Raw genomic sequence first — 16,639 nt, 5'->3', positions numbered from 1 at the left:
AGAACAATCACTATTCACTCTGCCTATCTGACAAGATTGTGAATATCAGTGAAACAATAAAATACAAAATACTGTATAAATACAAAACTGCTACTACCATCTCATATGGACCTCTAACTCACACAGAGAATTTTTCCACTAGATTTCTATTAATTGGAATATTTTACAAAAAGTGGAAGACACAAATATTAGTAGCTAACCAAAAAAGAAAAACTGACATTATACTATTTGGAACAATTAAGATGAGAAAGTACTGACATAGGATAATCTTAAATTCATTGTTGTGGGCACTGGACTGCACAATGAAAATCCATTTGGTAACAAATGTAGACTAATGTAATGGCTATAATAATTTTTTTAAAAAAGGAATAGCTACTTACCAACAAGCCTTATTACATTCAATGTTGTATTTGTTAAGATCGGTGCATTCACTTTATTTAGACTGTAGTCTGATTTCTTCCTGCTTTTTAGGGTCTCTCGAGAAACACTTGATATAAGAAAACAAAACAGATTTCAAATTAGGGTTGCCAAGTAGTAAGTCAATAAGTTATTCAGCTTAGGATATAGCCTTCCTTCACTAATTAGCTATTGAAAATCTTACCATGTATCAGCTGGGGATACAGAGATTATCCTCCTGTCCTTACAGAGGGGAAGCAAAATCAGTAAGCCAAGAAATAAAGGACTATAATGTATTTCTTCAGTTCTCACACATTATCAACCACTAAAAGAAGCTGTGTCACTGAATCAGAGCAATGTTTTGTCTCCCAAGCCGATAGAAATAAAAGCAAAAATAAACAGATGGGACCTAATCAAACTTAAAATGTTGCACAGTAAAGGAAACCATAAAAAAAATTAAAAGACAACCCATGAATTGGGAGAAAATATTTGCATATGATGGGACTGACAAGGGCTAACCTTTCAAAATATACTAACAGCACATAGGAATCAATAACAAAAAAACAACACCCCAATCAAAACATAAGCAGAAGACCTAAAGGGACATTTCTCCAAGGAAGACATACAGATGGCCAACAAGGACATGAAACAATCCTACTCCTAGGCATATATCTAGAAAAGATGAAAGCTCTAACTTGAAAAGATACATGAAGCCCAATTCTCACAGTGGCACTACTTACAATAGCCAAGATGTGGAAGCAACCTAAGTATCCATCTACAGATGAATAGATAAAGTGTGTGTGTGTGTGTGTGTGTGTGTGTGTATGTGTATGTAAACCCACACATGCACATATGCACACACACATACACAGACAAACACACCCATACAGTGGAATACTATTCAGCCATAAAAAAAGAAATATTATTATTTGGAGCAACATGGATGAACCTACAGATTATTACACTAAGCTAAGTAAGTCACACAAAGAAAGACAAATACTATAGGATATCAGTTATATGTGGAATCTAAAAAACAGTACAAATGAACTCATTTATGAAACAAAAACAGACTCACAGACATTGGAAAAAAACCTTATGGTTATCAAAGGGGAAAAGGTGGGGAGTTTTAACTGGGTGTATGGGATTAACAGATGCACACCACCGCATACAAAATAGATTAAAAAAACAAGGATTTATTGTATAGCACAAGGAACTGTATTCAATACCTCATGATAAATGATAATGGAAAAGAATTTTTGAAAAGAATATATATATACACATATATATGCATAAGTGAATCACTTTGCTGTACACTGACAACTAACACAAAATTATAAGTCAACTACATGTCATTAAATAAATTAAAAACAAAAAAGAAGATATGTCATTTAAAAAACAAAAAAGTGTTCTAGGGAAAGTACACATCAAGTGTGCCAAGCATCCTGACTTCAGACCTACCAATATGAAAGACACTTTACTTAGAATCTGAAATAGGTATACAGTATAACGGTACAGTCTAGGGTTGGGGTGACAGTAGTAAATTCAAAGGAGAAGTAGAAGATATATGGTAAGTACAGAAGAAAAGGGGACAACATGTAACAAGGTCAGAGGTGAGAAAGCAATATACTGAGAGAGGCATAAGGAGCTGACAGTGGCAGCCGGGAGAATGCATGGGCAGAAGGAAAAGTAAAGGCCAGACCACCGAAAACAACGGAACCTCATGATCACAAAGAGCATGAACCTTATCATAATCGTGGTGGTGAGCCATTAAGCATTTTAGCCAGGAAAAAGACACAGTCAAATTTGTATATGAAAGAAAAATCTAAATTTGTATCCAAGAATGGATTAGAAAGGGTTAAGACTAGAGATGGAAAGCCAAGGGAAGGGGATTGATTCAATGATCTTGCACAGACACTTTTCCTTGAACTAGGATGGCAGCAGTGAAATACAAGAAATTTTGATAAATTCAAGAGACACTGAGAAGTTGAAATTGACAGGAACTGTCAACTGGTTGGCTGGCTGCAATTAGTAGTTTACATTGTGTATATTCCTTAAGGGTAAAAGTTTAAGGGGCTGTAAAACCCACCAAGAATGGGAGTACATACACATGTAAATGGCAGCTATTTGTTCAACTTAATTAGAGTTTTCTTTTCAGCAAAAACATACCCAAAACATCTGATGAAGAAGTCCAACAAAATAGTTCTACTCAGTTCAAAATAGATCACAGATGTATATATCACACATTTGTGCAAACCAATGGAAATAAATTTTCCCAATTATATGAGTTGCTCATTTTTGAGGTGAGAGATTATATCAATCAAGGTGTCAAATCAACCAAGTATTAACTAGGTAATTGGAGGGAAAAGGGTAGGAAAGAGGGTATATAAATCTGTCATTAAAAATCTATTTGTGGTCATTCAGTGTCTGATAGTCATGACATTACTCACAAATCAGAATCAGGCCCAATTTAAAGAAGGTGACAAAAATTCTTATACGGTTATCATAGTTTTTGAAGAAGACAGTTAATCATAAAACAAAAACCAAAGTACAAAAAAAGGAACATTAATAAAAGGCTCAAATAGCAAATATCAATGACACTGGGAAGATTTTTCTCTATTTACTAGACTGAGGCAGGAACTCCACATACAAAACAAATGACTATTTTCCTCCTTGAGGAAAAGGAAATCAATGTGAAACAAACTGATCTATGTGAGGCACAGACTGCCTTCCAAGGCGGTACTGATTCTATAAATTGCAAGTCTGTTTATCTGCAAAAGCTACTGATCTCTAAATGAAGAGCTCTTAGGTTGTGCCCATATATATATATATATATATGTAAACTACTACATTTTCAGCCTTTCAGGAATCATTTTTAAAATATATTAACTTGTCATGTGACATTATAACCAAAAGAAAATTTAATTTTTGAGGTTTGTTTTTTCCTAACCTTGCAAGTAAATCCTATATGTTAAGCATGCAACATAAAATGTGAAATACCGTACAACCTAAGAATAATTACCTTTTCACAGGAGCATCGCCTGTCTGCTCATCAACAAAATCTCGTTTTAGTTCCTCAGGAACATCACTGTCACTGTCATATTCCTGGTAGGCACTTTTTTCTTGTTCATCAGATTCATACTGAAAAAAAAAACAACAAAACAGTATATTCAACAGTGTGAATGTAGAACCAACCTTTCTTGGAGTCTTTGAACACAATAAAATAATACCCAATCTTATAAGAAGCTTTGATTTTGCCATCAAAACCTTGTTAACCTTCCCTTTTCTTTATCATCATGCTACCTTAACCAGCTCAAAGGAAAAAAGAAAAATACAAACATCATACTTTCAAAAGCTTATAAATGCCCCAAAGAAAAAAAAGTTTCCCTATGAATAAACAAAATAAAAAACAACCCACACCCTAGAAGAGGAAAAGAGTATATGTTTGATTAAAAAAAACTCTTCCTTCAAGTAGTTTCACCATACTTATTTCCATTTTGCTAATTTATTATAAGAAGCTGAAGGATAAAATCCTAACAGTCTAGAAGTATTAATTCAGCTTAATAAACACATACAACACACATGCTAATATTCTATCTAATTCATCATTTAATTCCAAGGGCAGCTTAGAAACTTAGGCTAAGCATCCAGGGACTACTGAGAGCAAGGACAAAAATGGCAGATTTGCTCTTGAGAGGCAGAGTGCCTTTTCATTATCTTTTTGGCATCATGGCCCAGAGCCAGTGTGGGAGAGGAAGTGGAGTCCATGCGCAACAAAGGAAGCACGGCAGTATCGCCACATCACTGCCGACAAGCCTTATAAAGTAGTATGACGGAACAATGGTGAACATTTATTGCGTTTTAACCAAGTACTGGGCTAAGTGCTTTCATGAACTGCCCCACTGACTCTTCAAAACAATTTTATGAAGGAGTTTTACCCCCATATGCCAGTTGAGGAGACCAGTATGACGACAACATGGGAAGAAATTAGTCCTCTAATTCAACAACTACTTTTGAGTCTAAAGCATTATGACAGGCTTCCCAGATGGCTCAGTGGTAAAAAGTCTGCCTGCCAAGCGGGAGATGAGGTTTGACCCCTGGGTCAGGAAGATCCCCTGGAGGAGGAAATGGCAACCCACTCCAGTATTCTTGCCTGGAGAATCCCATGGACAGAGGAGCCTGGCAGGCTACAGCCATAGGCTCCCCGAAGAGTCAGACACGACTTAGCGACTGAGCAACAGCAACAACGCATTCTGACAGGTTGTTTCTAAGATGTGGACTCTGATCCTCAAGGACCTATGCTGTACCTGGGAAGGTCATCAGCTCACACATTAATGGATACAAACGAACATTAGAGACCTTCTCCCCTACTTGTACACAATGTGATTCTGCTGACACTCAGAAAGGTGTTCTCTATAGACGAGGGTCAGCTGCCCAGCACCACAGATCATTTTCAAGGATTCTGTGTTTGCAAGTTTCCCTATCTGATAAAATTTGTAACCCCAACATCAAGACTTCACAACACTTCCACGGTCGTGCATGGATGCGTGCTGTGTGTGGAGTGGCAAACCCTTTTGAGTCACCTCACCTGAATACTCCCAACTGAGAGCAAACAAGGCAACCAGCCCTCTCCCTTCTTATTTCGGCTGTAAACAAACGCCCTTCTCACAGGTGATGTACTGCCACATTCTTAAGGTTTCTGTGCATTTCGCCGGTGATTTCACCCTTCAGAATGCCCCCCAGGCACAGGACTGGTGTCACCCAGTGTTTCCAAGTGCAAGAAGACTGTAAGGTGCCGTATGGCAAGAATAAGTGTGTTAGATAAGCTTCACTCAGGCATGGGTTACAGTGCTGTCAGTTGTGAGCTCAGTGTTAATAAGTCGACACTGTATATTAAAACACACGTAAAACAAAGGCTGTATACTGACCAGTTGGTGAAAATGTTGTGACCAGAGGCTTGCAGATACTTAATCCCATATGTTGCCTAAGAGTAAGTTTTCTACTTGCAGATTTAGTGTTCGTGGTTACCTTATATAGAATACAACTGCCACAAAGAAAAAATCAAAGGCAATGGGAGATTAAAATGAACAAATCACTAGTACAGAGGGATACATTATTTCAAAAATATTCCACCAGCTTAATTCCTTTCAGTTTAGTCTACATTAACCAAGACAAAATGTCACAAGGAATCACAAAATTATCATTTTAAATAAGGTTTACTATGAAATAATTTCTACTTCACAATGAAACATGATATTGGTGTATTTTCATGACAAGATTTTTCAAAGGACAGTTTCACTTAATAACAAAACCCAAAAACATGGAGACAAATTCAACAGCTTTTTGTCAAATGTGCACAGTTTTCACTGCATCTTCATCAGATCCAAAATAAAATTTGTACCCAGTCCCTCTGGAAATTCTGAAGAACAGAAGGACACATCCAAATTAAAAACTGTGAAAATACCTGTAGGTAATGGTGAAGCAAGCATTCCCACACTGTAAACATGTGAAAACTGAGGGTCACAAAGTCACAGTAACTTGCCAAGAGCCACACAGTTAATCAATAAAAGTCATAATCGTTCAGCTGCCTGCAAATCTTGCCATCAACTCACACTACTTCTGGTTTGTGTTTTCTGAACTGCTCAGAGTGTTGTTAAAACACTACTGCTATATAACACAAAGAGCCCAGTGGGTCACTGTGATGACCTAGAAGGGTCGGGTGGAGATTCAGGAAGGGGGGGTGATATATATATATATACACACATACACACACATAGTCATGACTGATTTGCATTGATGTATGGCAGAAACCAACACAACATTATAAAGCAACTTTGTACCAATTAAAAATAAATAAATTTACAAAACAAAAACATCATACTCCTAAATGCTCAAAATATTCCTAGCCAGTAACCAAACAAGACACTACCCTTTCTCAGTAAAGGGGATATGGAACAAAATGACTCACTTAGCTGCCCAAGAGTAGAGTTGAGAGAAAAGTGCAGATGACCTATTCTCACATACATCCATCTATCCAACAAATCATGTTAGCTGTGCAGTGAAGAAACTATACTCCTATTCCATCAATAATCTGGTAAGAATACAAAGCAATCTAAAACAACACAAAGTAAACATAAAGACAAAGCTCATCATTCAAAAGGTCAATGTCAACAAAATGTACTGGAAAGCCATTCATTTCCAGTGCAAACAGTAACACGGGTGCCTAAGTATAAAGTAGGAAAGTGGGTGGTAAATATATGAACGCATGCGTGTGTGCTTAGTCTTGTCTGACTCTCTGCGATCCCATGGATTGCAGCCCTCTAGGCTCCTCTGTCCACGGATTTCCCAGGCAAGAATACTGGAGTGGGTCGCCATTTCCTCCTCTAGGGAATCTTCCCAACCCAGGATTGAACCTGTGTCTCCTGTGATTCCTGCACCGGCAGGTGGATTCTTTATCACTGCATCACGTGGGAAGCCCCACAGGTAGGAAAGGAGGGTAGTAAATGTGTGAACAAATCTAGCCAATTACCTTGCTCACTGGGTACAACACTCTCGATAAGAAAACCCCACTTACATTCCAGGGTATGTTTTGAAAACACCACATACCCCATTAGAAGCCAGGACATCTTCTGTTTCTTCATCTTTGTGGTCGGCCTGAATTTCAAACGGATTCCCACCACTGCAGTACTGCTCAAACAAGGTTACTGTTTTTGAGGAAGTTGCAGATGACTGCTTACTGGGTGAAACTGATGGAGAACGAGACTGTTCCATGAATTTAAATTCCTAGACGTTAAGAAAAGAAATGAGCCAGATTCCTTTTTGCAACAACAATAAAATTCAAGTACATAAACATGAATTTCACCAAACTCCAAGAGATAGTGAAGGACAGGGAAGCCTGGCCTGCTGCAGGTCATGGGGTTGCAAAGTATCGGGTACAACTTAGTGACTGAACAACAACATAAACATATTCCATCAGTACAAATGTAGAGTCAGTGAAGAAAACCATCCAGATTCTTTATGTTATTCATTTTTAAATCTCATAAGTTTTCTGAAAGCACAAACTTGCACACACAGGTTCGAACGTTTTCCTAAAGACAATTCAGTAACCGACATCACTTAAAACGGAGCTATCTGTATCAAGCTATTTTCGGCTTACTTTAAGGAATGGCACAGAATTTTTAATAACTTCAATTCAAATGATAATTCTAAAAATTTTACACAATAGCAAAAGTCCAGGAAGGGTAGTTTTAATCAACAGAGTCATTTATAAAAGCTAATTGTTGTCAGGTCAAATAGCTTACACCATTTAAGATACTCTATGTGAATACAATGAAGACCAAGCACGCAACATACATCTTTCTCTGTTATGGTGGTGGTGATGGTGGTTTAGTCATTCAGTCCTGTCTGGCTCTTGCGACCCCATGGACTGTAGCCCACCAGGCTCCTCTGCCAACGGGATTCTCCAGGCAAGAATACTGGAGTGGGTTACCATTTCCTTCTCCAGGGGATCATTCCAACTCAGGGATCGAACCCAGGTTTCCTGCACTGCTGGCAGGTTCTTTACCGACTGAGAATTTATGTGTGCCTGTACCACGCACACAATTGATGGCTAAATACAAATTCAAATAAAATTATTTATGTAGAGGTTCTAAAGTCAATGCTGGAATTTGAAGTAATATAAGGAATCATCTTAATTTAATAACTCTAAAATAATGTTTAAATTAATATTAATTTTGCTATCTGTTTCACTGCATTTAATATCACCACTTTAGGAAAGCAATATGATAAACCTGGATAAGAAGTAAGCTATTACACAATATGAGCGTAAACACTATTCCATTAAAAAAATCCTTTTAATCATGTATTCTCTACATTTATCCAGAATAAGAAAATTCCTTCTAGAAAGATATTGCTTTCAGAAGCAAAAACTAACTGCAGTAGACCTTTGAAAAAGGAATCTAAATTTATATACTATATTCTGACACTGGATATTTGTAGGACATTGTCTAACACACAAGAAATATTTATCTATACTATGTTTCAATCAAGAGAAAAAACAAATCAATTAAAGATATTTTCACAGATTACATTACAGGATTCAGGGAATCAATTAACTAATAAAAAACTAGTGGTATTTTTTAGTAAATGCCTTTTTTATCCCAGAGGCATTTTCTCATTACAGACAAATTTATGAGTCACAGCAGAAATCAAGAACCTACTGGACCCTTTAAGAAATGACAAATATTCTTCAAATATAAGCATTTTCACTAAAGACCATCAAAATATAACTAATTATTTTTCTGCAAGATTAAATAAACCAGGGACCCTCTTCTGAAATCTGAAGAAAACAAATTACTTTAATTGTGACTCTTTGCAGGCAAAAGAGTTTTTCTAAACTGTATAAACTGAAATTAGTAAAAAGTGATAGACTGTGACATCACCTTTGTAAAAAAAAAAAGGCTTATTATTAATCACTTTTAAGGAAGAAAGGAAAGGCACTCTTCCTTAACTTAATTATTTTATAAATGCTTTCATGTATCTGGTTTGCTTTTAAAGATTACTAAATAAAAAACTGATTTATCTGTTCTTAAACTTACATGAAGCTGCAAGATGCTGAAATTTGACTTCACAGGACAAAGTTCCCAGGTCTCATTCTCTAGAAACATTCTCAGTTCATCAAGCCTTGTTCTTAAAAACAAATAATGAATAATCCCAAAAGTAAGAAGAAAAGCACATTGCACGCAAGGATTAATATAACAAAAACTATTACAGTTATCATTGTGATCATAATCAATTTTGAAAATCCATTCAGACCAATGTAGTAAACACAAACATTTGCTTTTACGTGCTTATCTGTAAGAGAAAAAAATCTCAAGTATTTACCAAACTCAAGAATATTTCTTATACTGCAAAAATAATAAATGCAGGGAAAATGACATTTTTATTAAGGGACTAAACTAAGTGACTCATCAACTCATGTACATAAGACATACTTTAGCTAATGACATATCACTGCCAAAAGAAAAAACAAGAAATAATTTACAGGGTTTATGAAACCATAAATACTGAAAAATGTTTTATGTTAAAAAGCATAGATCTTAATCATTCTTACTAAACCACAATATCAAGGTGATTATCTCTCTCTAAATATATTTTAGCTCAGTGCCTATCTATCTCTACACAACATTTATGAGATAAATTAGCAAATATGGCACTTAAATTAACAAGTAGTCACATATTATACTGATCTTTCTTTAATGCTACTGCTCTTACAGTTTTTTGAGTGTGTGCATGTGAGCGTATGTACGTTCAGTAGTGTCCAACTCTTTGTGACTCATGGACTGTAGCCCTCTAGGGTCTTCTGTCCATGGAATTTTCCAGGCAGAAATACTGGAGTGGTTTGCCATTTCCTTCTTCAGGGGATTTTCCTGACCCAGGAATTGAACTCCCATCTCTTGTGTCTCCTGCACTGGCAGGCAAATCCTTTACCACAAGCACCGCCTGGGAAGCCCCGCCTCTTCGGTAATCAGTATATTATACAAGCAATTCCAGAGAAACAAATACTTCCTTCTTGTTAACGCAGGAATAAAAGGGCCATGTCTGTCCTCTTCCTACAACAAGCCTCACTGCTGTTACTAAAATCATGCTAAAAACAAAATCTAGATTTTTAAAACAAAAACCCACAGGTTCTAAATTAAAGATGGAATTAATGGTAAAATCTGTGAAAAGCAGAAACTGCTCAAAATATTAGTATTTTTAATAGATAAGGGCTTTAAAGTACCTACTATAAACAAGTTAAACAAAATACAGAAAAAAAGATGCACAAAATGGATAGAAAGAAAATTATTTTAAGAACTACAAAAATAAGAAAAAGAATCAATCTATAACTGAAAAAATAAAATACTCCAAACTAAAACTGGGTAAGTAAAACATCAGATGACTGAATTAATGAACTTGAAGATGGTTCGATAGGAAATAGCAAATCTGAAGCACAAATGGGGAAAAAAATGGGAAGAAACAGAAAAGGTCATAAGAGATAGGTGAGGCTGTCAAAACATCTAGTATGCATACAACTGGATGGAGAGGATAGAGGGAAGCGCAAAAGAAACGTCTGAAGTGGTAGGTCACGGCTGAGAATTTGGCAAAAGTGGTTGTGCCCATACCTATCACCATTTACAAAAATTAACTAAAATGAATCACAGATCAAATGTAAGAACTAAAAGGATGAAGTTTACAACTCTTACAATTCTACAAAGAAAAGATAAATTTAAAATGGGCAAAAGCTTTGAACAGACATTTTTTGTAAAGAAGATATATGAATGACCAATAAACACGTAAAAAGTGTCATTCATCAGGCAAAAATAGATCCAAACCATAAGGAGGTACTGCTTCACAACCACCAGGATGGCTAAATCAAAGCGACAACAAGAGCTAGCAAGGGTTTGGAGAAGTTAGAACCCTTATATAGTGCTGGTGGAAAGGCAAAATGGTACAACCACTTTGGAAAAGTTCGGTAGTTCCTCAAAATGTTAAATATAAAGTTACCATATGACCCAGAAACTTCACTCTGTATTGATTTTCTGTGGCTACTATAATAAATTAACAAAAACTGGGTGACTTAAGGCTTAAGGTGGTGCTAGTGGTAAAGAACCCATCTGCCAATGCTAGAGACTTGGGTTCAATCCCAAGACAGAGGGGCCTGGTGGGATACAGTTCATAGTGTCGCAAAGAGCCTGACATGACTAAAGTGACTTAGCACGTGCACACAGATGACTTAAGACACTTTATAATCTCACAGTTCTCGAGGCCAGAAGTCTGAAATCACAAGGTTGAAATCCAGATGTCAGCAGGAATACACTCTCTAAAGAAGCTCTAGGGGAGAATCTGTTCCTTGCCTCTTCCAATTTATGGTAATGGCTACCATTCCTTGGCTAGCGGCCACAGCACTCCATCCTCTACCTGTCTTCACATAACTTCCTCCTATATGTGTCTCTGTATCTATATCAAGTTCCCTTCTATCTCTCTTTAACTGTGATGGCATTAGGGCCCACCAGATAATCTCATCACAAAATCATTAATTTAGTCACATCTACAAAATACTTTTTCCAAATAAATTAACATTTACAGCTGCCAAATATTAGGACCTAATTTTTTGGGGGGGGAGGGGGACAGAGGGAAATAGGCAAAACACTTGTCATCTTACTACACATTCCTAGATACATACCCAAAGAACTAACGATACATGTCTATGCAAAAACTTACACACAAATGTTTACAGCAGCATCGTTAGCAAGAGAGTTCCAGAAAAAACATCTATTTCTGCTTTATTGACTATGCCAAAGCCTTTGACTGTGTCCATCACAATAAACTGTGGAACATTCTGAAAGAGATGGGAATACCACACCACCTTACCTGCCTCCTGAGAAACCTATATGCAGGTCAGAAAGCAACAATTAGAACTGGACATGGAACAACAGACTGGTTCCAAATAGGAAAAGGAATACGTCAAGGCTGTATATATCATCCTTTGCTGGGGTCCTTTAATGGACCAGGACCTGGCGGTCTGGAGGCGACGATAAGAAACTAAAACAGAGAAAGAAGCTGATACTCCCTGGTTTACGCAGAAAACCAATAAAGTCCTTGACACAGGACCTGCATCTCTCACGAAGGCACCGGTCACCCTCTCGAGGCAGGGTGAAGGCACAGGGCACCTTCTCAAGAGTCTTAAAAGCCCAGGCAGAAGAGTGAGCAAGACGGGTCTCTGCGCTACAAGGAGAGAGAGAAAGAAAGAAAGACACGGGGACCCAAGCTCTGATGGAGCAAAGGTGCTTTAATGAATTTTCTGTGAGTATACATAAGCTGTGGTACAAGAAGTTTCTTACGACTGTGATAAAAGATCAGAAAGCCAAGCGTATAACAACTGTTACCAAGGGAACAAGGGATTAATAATTGCCACAAGGTCAGAAGACCATCCATATCTCAAGAAAGGGGATCGAGACTAAGCAGTTTTGTCGTAAAGAGAATGTTTACTAAAGGAGACTCAAGCCTGTATCACAATGACCCTGGTTCCTGGGAGCAGCATTCTGCTCCGCTTGAAAAGAAACAAAGGACTTGTGAGAAACAGCACGTAGGAATCCTCCTGTTAAACATTCCCCAACAATCCTTCATATTTAACTTATATGCAAAGTACATCATGAGAAACACGGGGCTGGATGAAGCACAGCTGGAATCAAGATTGCTGGGAGAAATATCAATAACTTCAGATATGCAGATGACACCACCCTTATGGCAGAAAGTGAAGAAGAACTAAAGAAACCCTTGATGAAAGTGAAAGAAGAGAGTGAAAAAGTTGGTTTAAAGCTCAACATTCAGAAAACTAAGATCATGGCATCCGGTCCCATCACTTCATGGCACACAGATGGGGAAACAGTAGAAACAGTGTCAGACTTTATTTTTTAGGGCTCCAAAATCACTGCAGATGGTGTCCGCAGCCATGAAATTAAAAGACGCTTGCTCCTTGGAAGAAAAGTTATGAACAACCTAGACAGTATATTAAAAAGCCGAGACATTACCTTGCCAACAAAGGTACATCTAGTCAAGGCTATGGTTTTTCCAGTGGTCATGTATGGATGTGAGACTTGGACTGTGAAGAAGGCTGAGTGCCGAAGAATTGATGCTTTTGAACTGTGGTGTTGGAGAAGACTCTTGAGAGTCCCTTGGACTGCAAGGAGATCCAACCAGTCCATGCTAAAGGAGATTAGTCCTCAGTGTTCACTGGAAAGACTGATGTTGAAGCTGAAACTCCAATACTTTCTCCACCTGAAGCAAAGAGCTGACTCTGAAAAGACCCTGATGCTGGGAAAGACTAAAGGCAGAAGAAGGGGATGACAGAGGATGAGATGGTTGGATGGCATCACAAACTCAATGGACATGAGTCTGGGTAAACTCCGGGAATTGGTGATGAACAGGGAGAGGCCTGGCGTGCTGCAGTCCATGGGGTCGCAGAGTCAGACACAACTGAGCAACTGAACTGAAAAAGTAAAAACAACCCAAATGGCCATTAACTGAGTAAAGAAAGAAAGAAAGAAAAGTGAAGTCGCTCAGTCGTGTCCGACTCTTTTCGACCCCATGGATTGTAGCCCACCAGGCTCCTTCGTCCATGGGATTTTCCAGGCAAGAATACTGGAGTGGGTTGTCATTTCCTTCTCCAGGGGATCTTCCCGACCCAGGGATCAAACCCAGGTCTCCTGCATTGCAGGCAGATGTTTTAACCTCTGAGTCACCAGGGAACTGAGGAAAGGATAATCAAATTATGGTCTATTATTTACCAATGCAGTTCTGTTACATGCTCCAACATGGATGAACCGTTAGAAATATTCTAAGTTAAAGCCAAACACAAAAGGCCACATAATGTATGATTTCATTTATATGAAATGTTTATATACAGGCAACACATAATGGGCAAATACACAAAAACAAAAAATAAGTAAGTGATTGTCAGATGCTACAGGAGGAGAAAAGTGCCAATTAACTGGTAAAGGGTTACTTTCTGAAGCGATAAAAATATTCTGAAATTAAGTAGTGGTGATGCTGTTGCTGAATTATTAATATATACTTATGGGAGTGAATTTTTGGCATTTTTGGTATGTGACTTATATCTCGATAAAGCTATTACTACAGAACAATTACTGAGATAGGCAGGACTCTAAAAGGCACTCTAAAATCCCTAAAGACTGTATGCACTACTGCCCAGGACTAAATATGATGAAGACCACCCTGTGATTATATCACCAAATATGGAAAAAAGGGATTCTACTGATATAAGTAAGATTACTTGAACTGCCTTGAGTTAATCAAAACAGAAATTATCCAGGTGAAACAAACCTAACTGAACAAGCCCTTTTAAAGTAGACCTTTTCTCTTCTCCTGATAAAAGATGGGGAAGTCAGAATTGCTGGCTTTTGAAACCAAAGGGGTCAAGTGCAAGGACCAGAGACATAGGAAGCTGAAGGCTTTTTAGCTGACGGGTAGCATGAAAACAGAAACCTCAGTCCTAAAACCACAGGGAACTGAACTGGGCCAGTGTCTTGAATGTGCTCAGATGCAGATTTCTTCCTCAAAGTCTTCAGATGAAAGATCAGCTAACACCTGGATTTAGGCCCTGTGAGAACCTAAGCTGGGAACCTAGACAAGACTTCCAGACTTTCACAGAACTGTGAGAAAACAAAAGGGCGTTGTTTTAAGCTGCTAAAATTCATGGTATTCTATTACACAATAATATAAAACTATTACAGTGATGAAAGATACCAACTCACAGACTGAAGCTTAGTTATGCCTACATATAAAAAGTAGAGAAAATAATATAGAAAGTAAAATATATGACAATAACACTAAAAGGATAAGAGAAGGCAAATGAGTTATAAAGTTGGTTCCTGCATTATTCTGGAAGCATATTAACCTAAGGTCAACTGTAACAGAACAGGAATGCATATTGGAATGTTGATGGTAGCCACTACCAGAATACACATTTTAAGGCTGACAAAAAAGTGATTTGAAAATTGAAAAGACACAGATCAATCCAAAAGAAAGCAGAGAGAGAAAAAAATGAATGAAAAAACAGTTTTCTACACTTTTAGAAATCAAACAGCAATATGATGGGGTTAAACCCAACTATGCCAATAATACATTACATGAAAATGAAATAAAGGTCCAATCAAAACACAAAAATTGTCCAACTGAATTTTTAAATTAAAAAAACCCTATATGCTATTTATAAGAAGCATACTTGAACTATAAGGTTGAAGTTAAAATTAGACTGGAAACAAAACTAGACTGAAAGTAAAAATTACAGACATGATTTCTTAAAATTATGAACTACAAAGGAAATCTTATCGAAATTCTTCATCTATTAAAGTGATCAATATGGTATTTTCCCTATAGTTGTGAATGAATTAAATTTATTAATTTTAAAAAAGTCTAGTTAACCTTGTATTCCTGTACTCAACTCTGCCTGTTCTTGAAGTATTGTCTTTTTTTAGATATATTGGATGTGACCTGCCAAGCTTTTGTTCAGGACTTTTGCTCTTAAGTTCTTTTGAGGTACTAACCTGTAATTCTTCTTGTTTGTAATGCTTTGGCATTAGTGCTATGATGGCCTCATAAAATAAGTTATAAAGCATTCCCTCCTTTTCTATTCTCTGCATTAGAAGGCAGGTCCTTAACACCTGGACTATCAGGGAAGTTCTTTTCTATTCTCCGAAGGAGTTTGTGTTGATATTGCTTCCCCCTTAAAGGTTTAGAAGAACTGACCAACGACAGCAACAGGCTTGGAGGTTTTTTTGTGGAAATGCTTTGAAGCGAAGATTCAATTTCTCTAAAGATACAGGACTACTCAGATTTTCTATATTTTATCAGCTTATTACGTTTGATTTTACAAGGAATTCATTCATTTCTATCTAAATTGTCAAGTTGATTAGCATAAAGTCTATATCATTTTATTTCTAATGTCTTAAGATCTATGTGCGGGCGTGTTCAGTCACTTCAGTCGTGTCCTACTCTTTCCGACCCCATCCACTGTGGCCCCACCAGGCTCCTCTGTCCGTGGGATTCTCCAGGCAAGAATACTGGAGTGGGTTGCCATTACCTTCTCCAGGGGATCTTACCAACCCAAGGATCAAATGTGTGTTTCCAGTGATTTCTGCATTGCAGGCTCTTTCTTTACCACTGAGACACTAGGGAAGCCCCTTAAGATCTATAGATATCCCTTTAACTGATGATATAATTTCTTTCTTTCTCTTGCACAGTTTTGCTAAGTAGTATTGTAGATTTCCTTCTATTATATACATTAACTTTCTCTTTCATTGACTTCTCAGTTCAGTTGCTCAGTCGTGTCTATTTGCAACCCCACGGACCCCAGCATACCAGGCCTCCCTGTCCATCACCAGCTCCCGAAGCTTGCTCAAACTCATTCCCATTGAGTCGGTAATGCCATCCAACCATCTCATCCTCTGTCGTCCCCTTCTCCTCCTGCCTTCAGTCTTTCTCAGCATCAGGGTCTTTTCAAATGAGTCAGCTCTTCGCATCAGGTGACCAAAGTTATTGGAGTTTCAGCTTCAACATCAGTCCTTCCAATGAACACCCAGGACTGATTTCCTTTAAGATGGACTGGTTGGATCTCCCTGAAGTCCAAGGAACTCTCAAGAGTCTTCTCCAACACCACAGTTCAAAAGCATCAATTCTTTGGCCC

General features: G+C 37.6%; 1 protein-coding gene across 1 annotated transcript in view; it reads right to left on the bottom strand.

The window, feature by feature from the left end:
- Positions 1 to 16,639, bottom strand: part of VPS50 (VPS50 subunit of EARP/GARPII complex) — a 136,782-nt gene that overhangs the window by 36,324 nt on the left and 83,819 nt on the right. The window contains exons 17-20 of the mRNA XM_052638565.1: positions 8,991 to 9,081; positions 7,000 to 7,176; positions 3,416 to 3,534; positions 381 to 487 (exon numbers count right to left, since the gene is read on the bottom strand). Coding sequence (XP_052494525.1) covers positions 381 to 487; positions 3,416 to 3,534; positions 7,000 to 7,176; positions 8,991 to 9,081 — 494 coding nt within the window. The remainder of the gene's footprint in view (positions 1 to 380; positions 488 to 3,415; positions 3,535 to 6,999; positions 7,177 to 8,990; positions 9,082 to 16,639) is intronic.

This window comes from Budorcas taxicolor, chromosome 4 (genome assembly GCF_023091745.1).
Source record: "Budorcas taxicolor isolate Tak-1 chromosome 4, Takin1.1, whole genome shotgun sequence".
NCBI classification, from domain to species: Eukaryota; Metazoa; Chordata; class Mammalia; order Artiodactyla; family Bovidae; genus Budorcas; species Budorcas taxicolor.
This window is presented reverse-complemented; position numbering and strand designations above follow the sequence as displayed.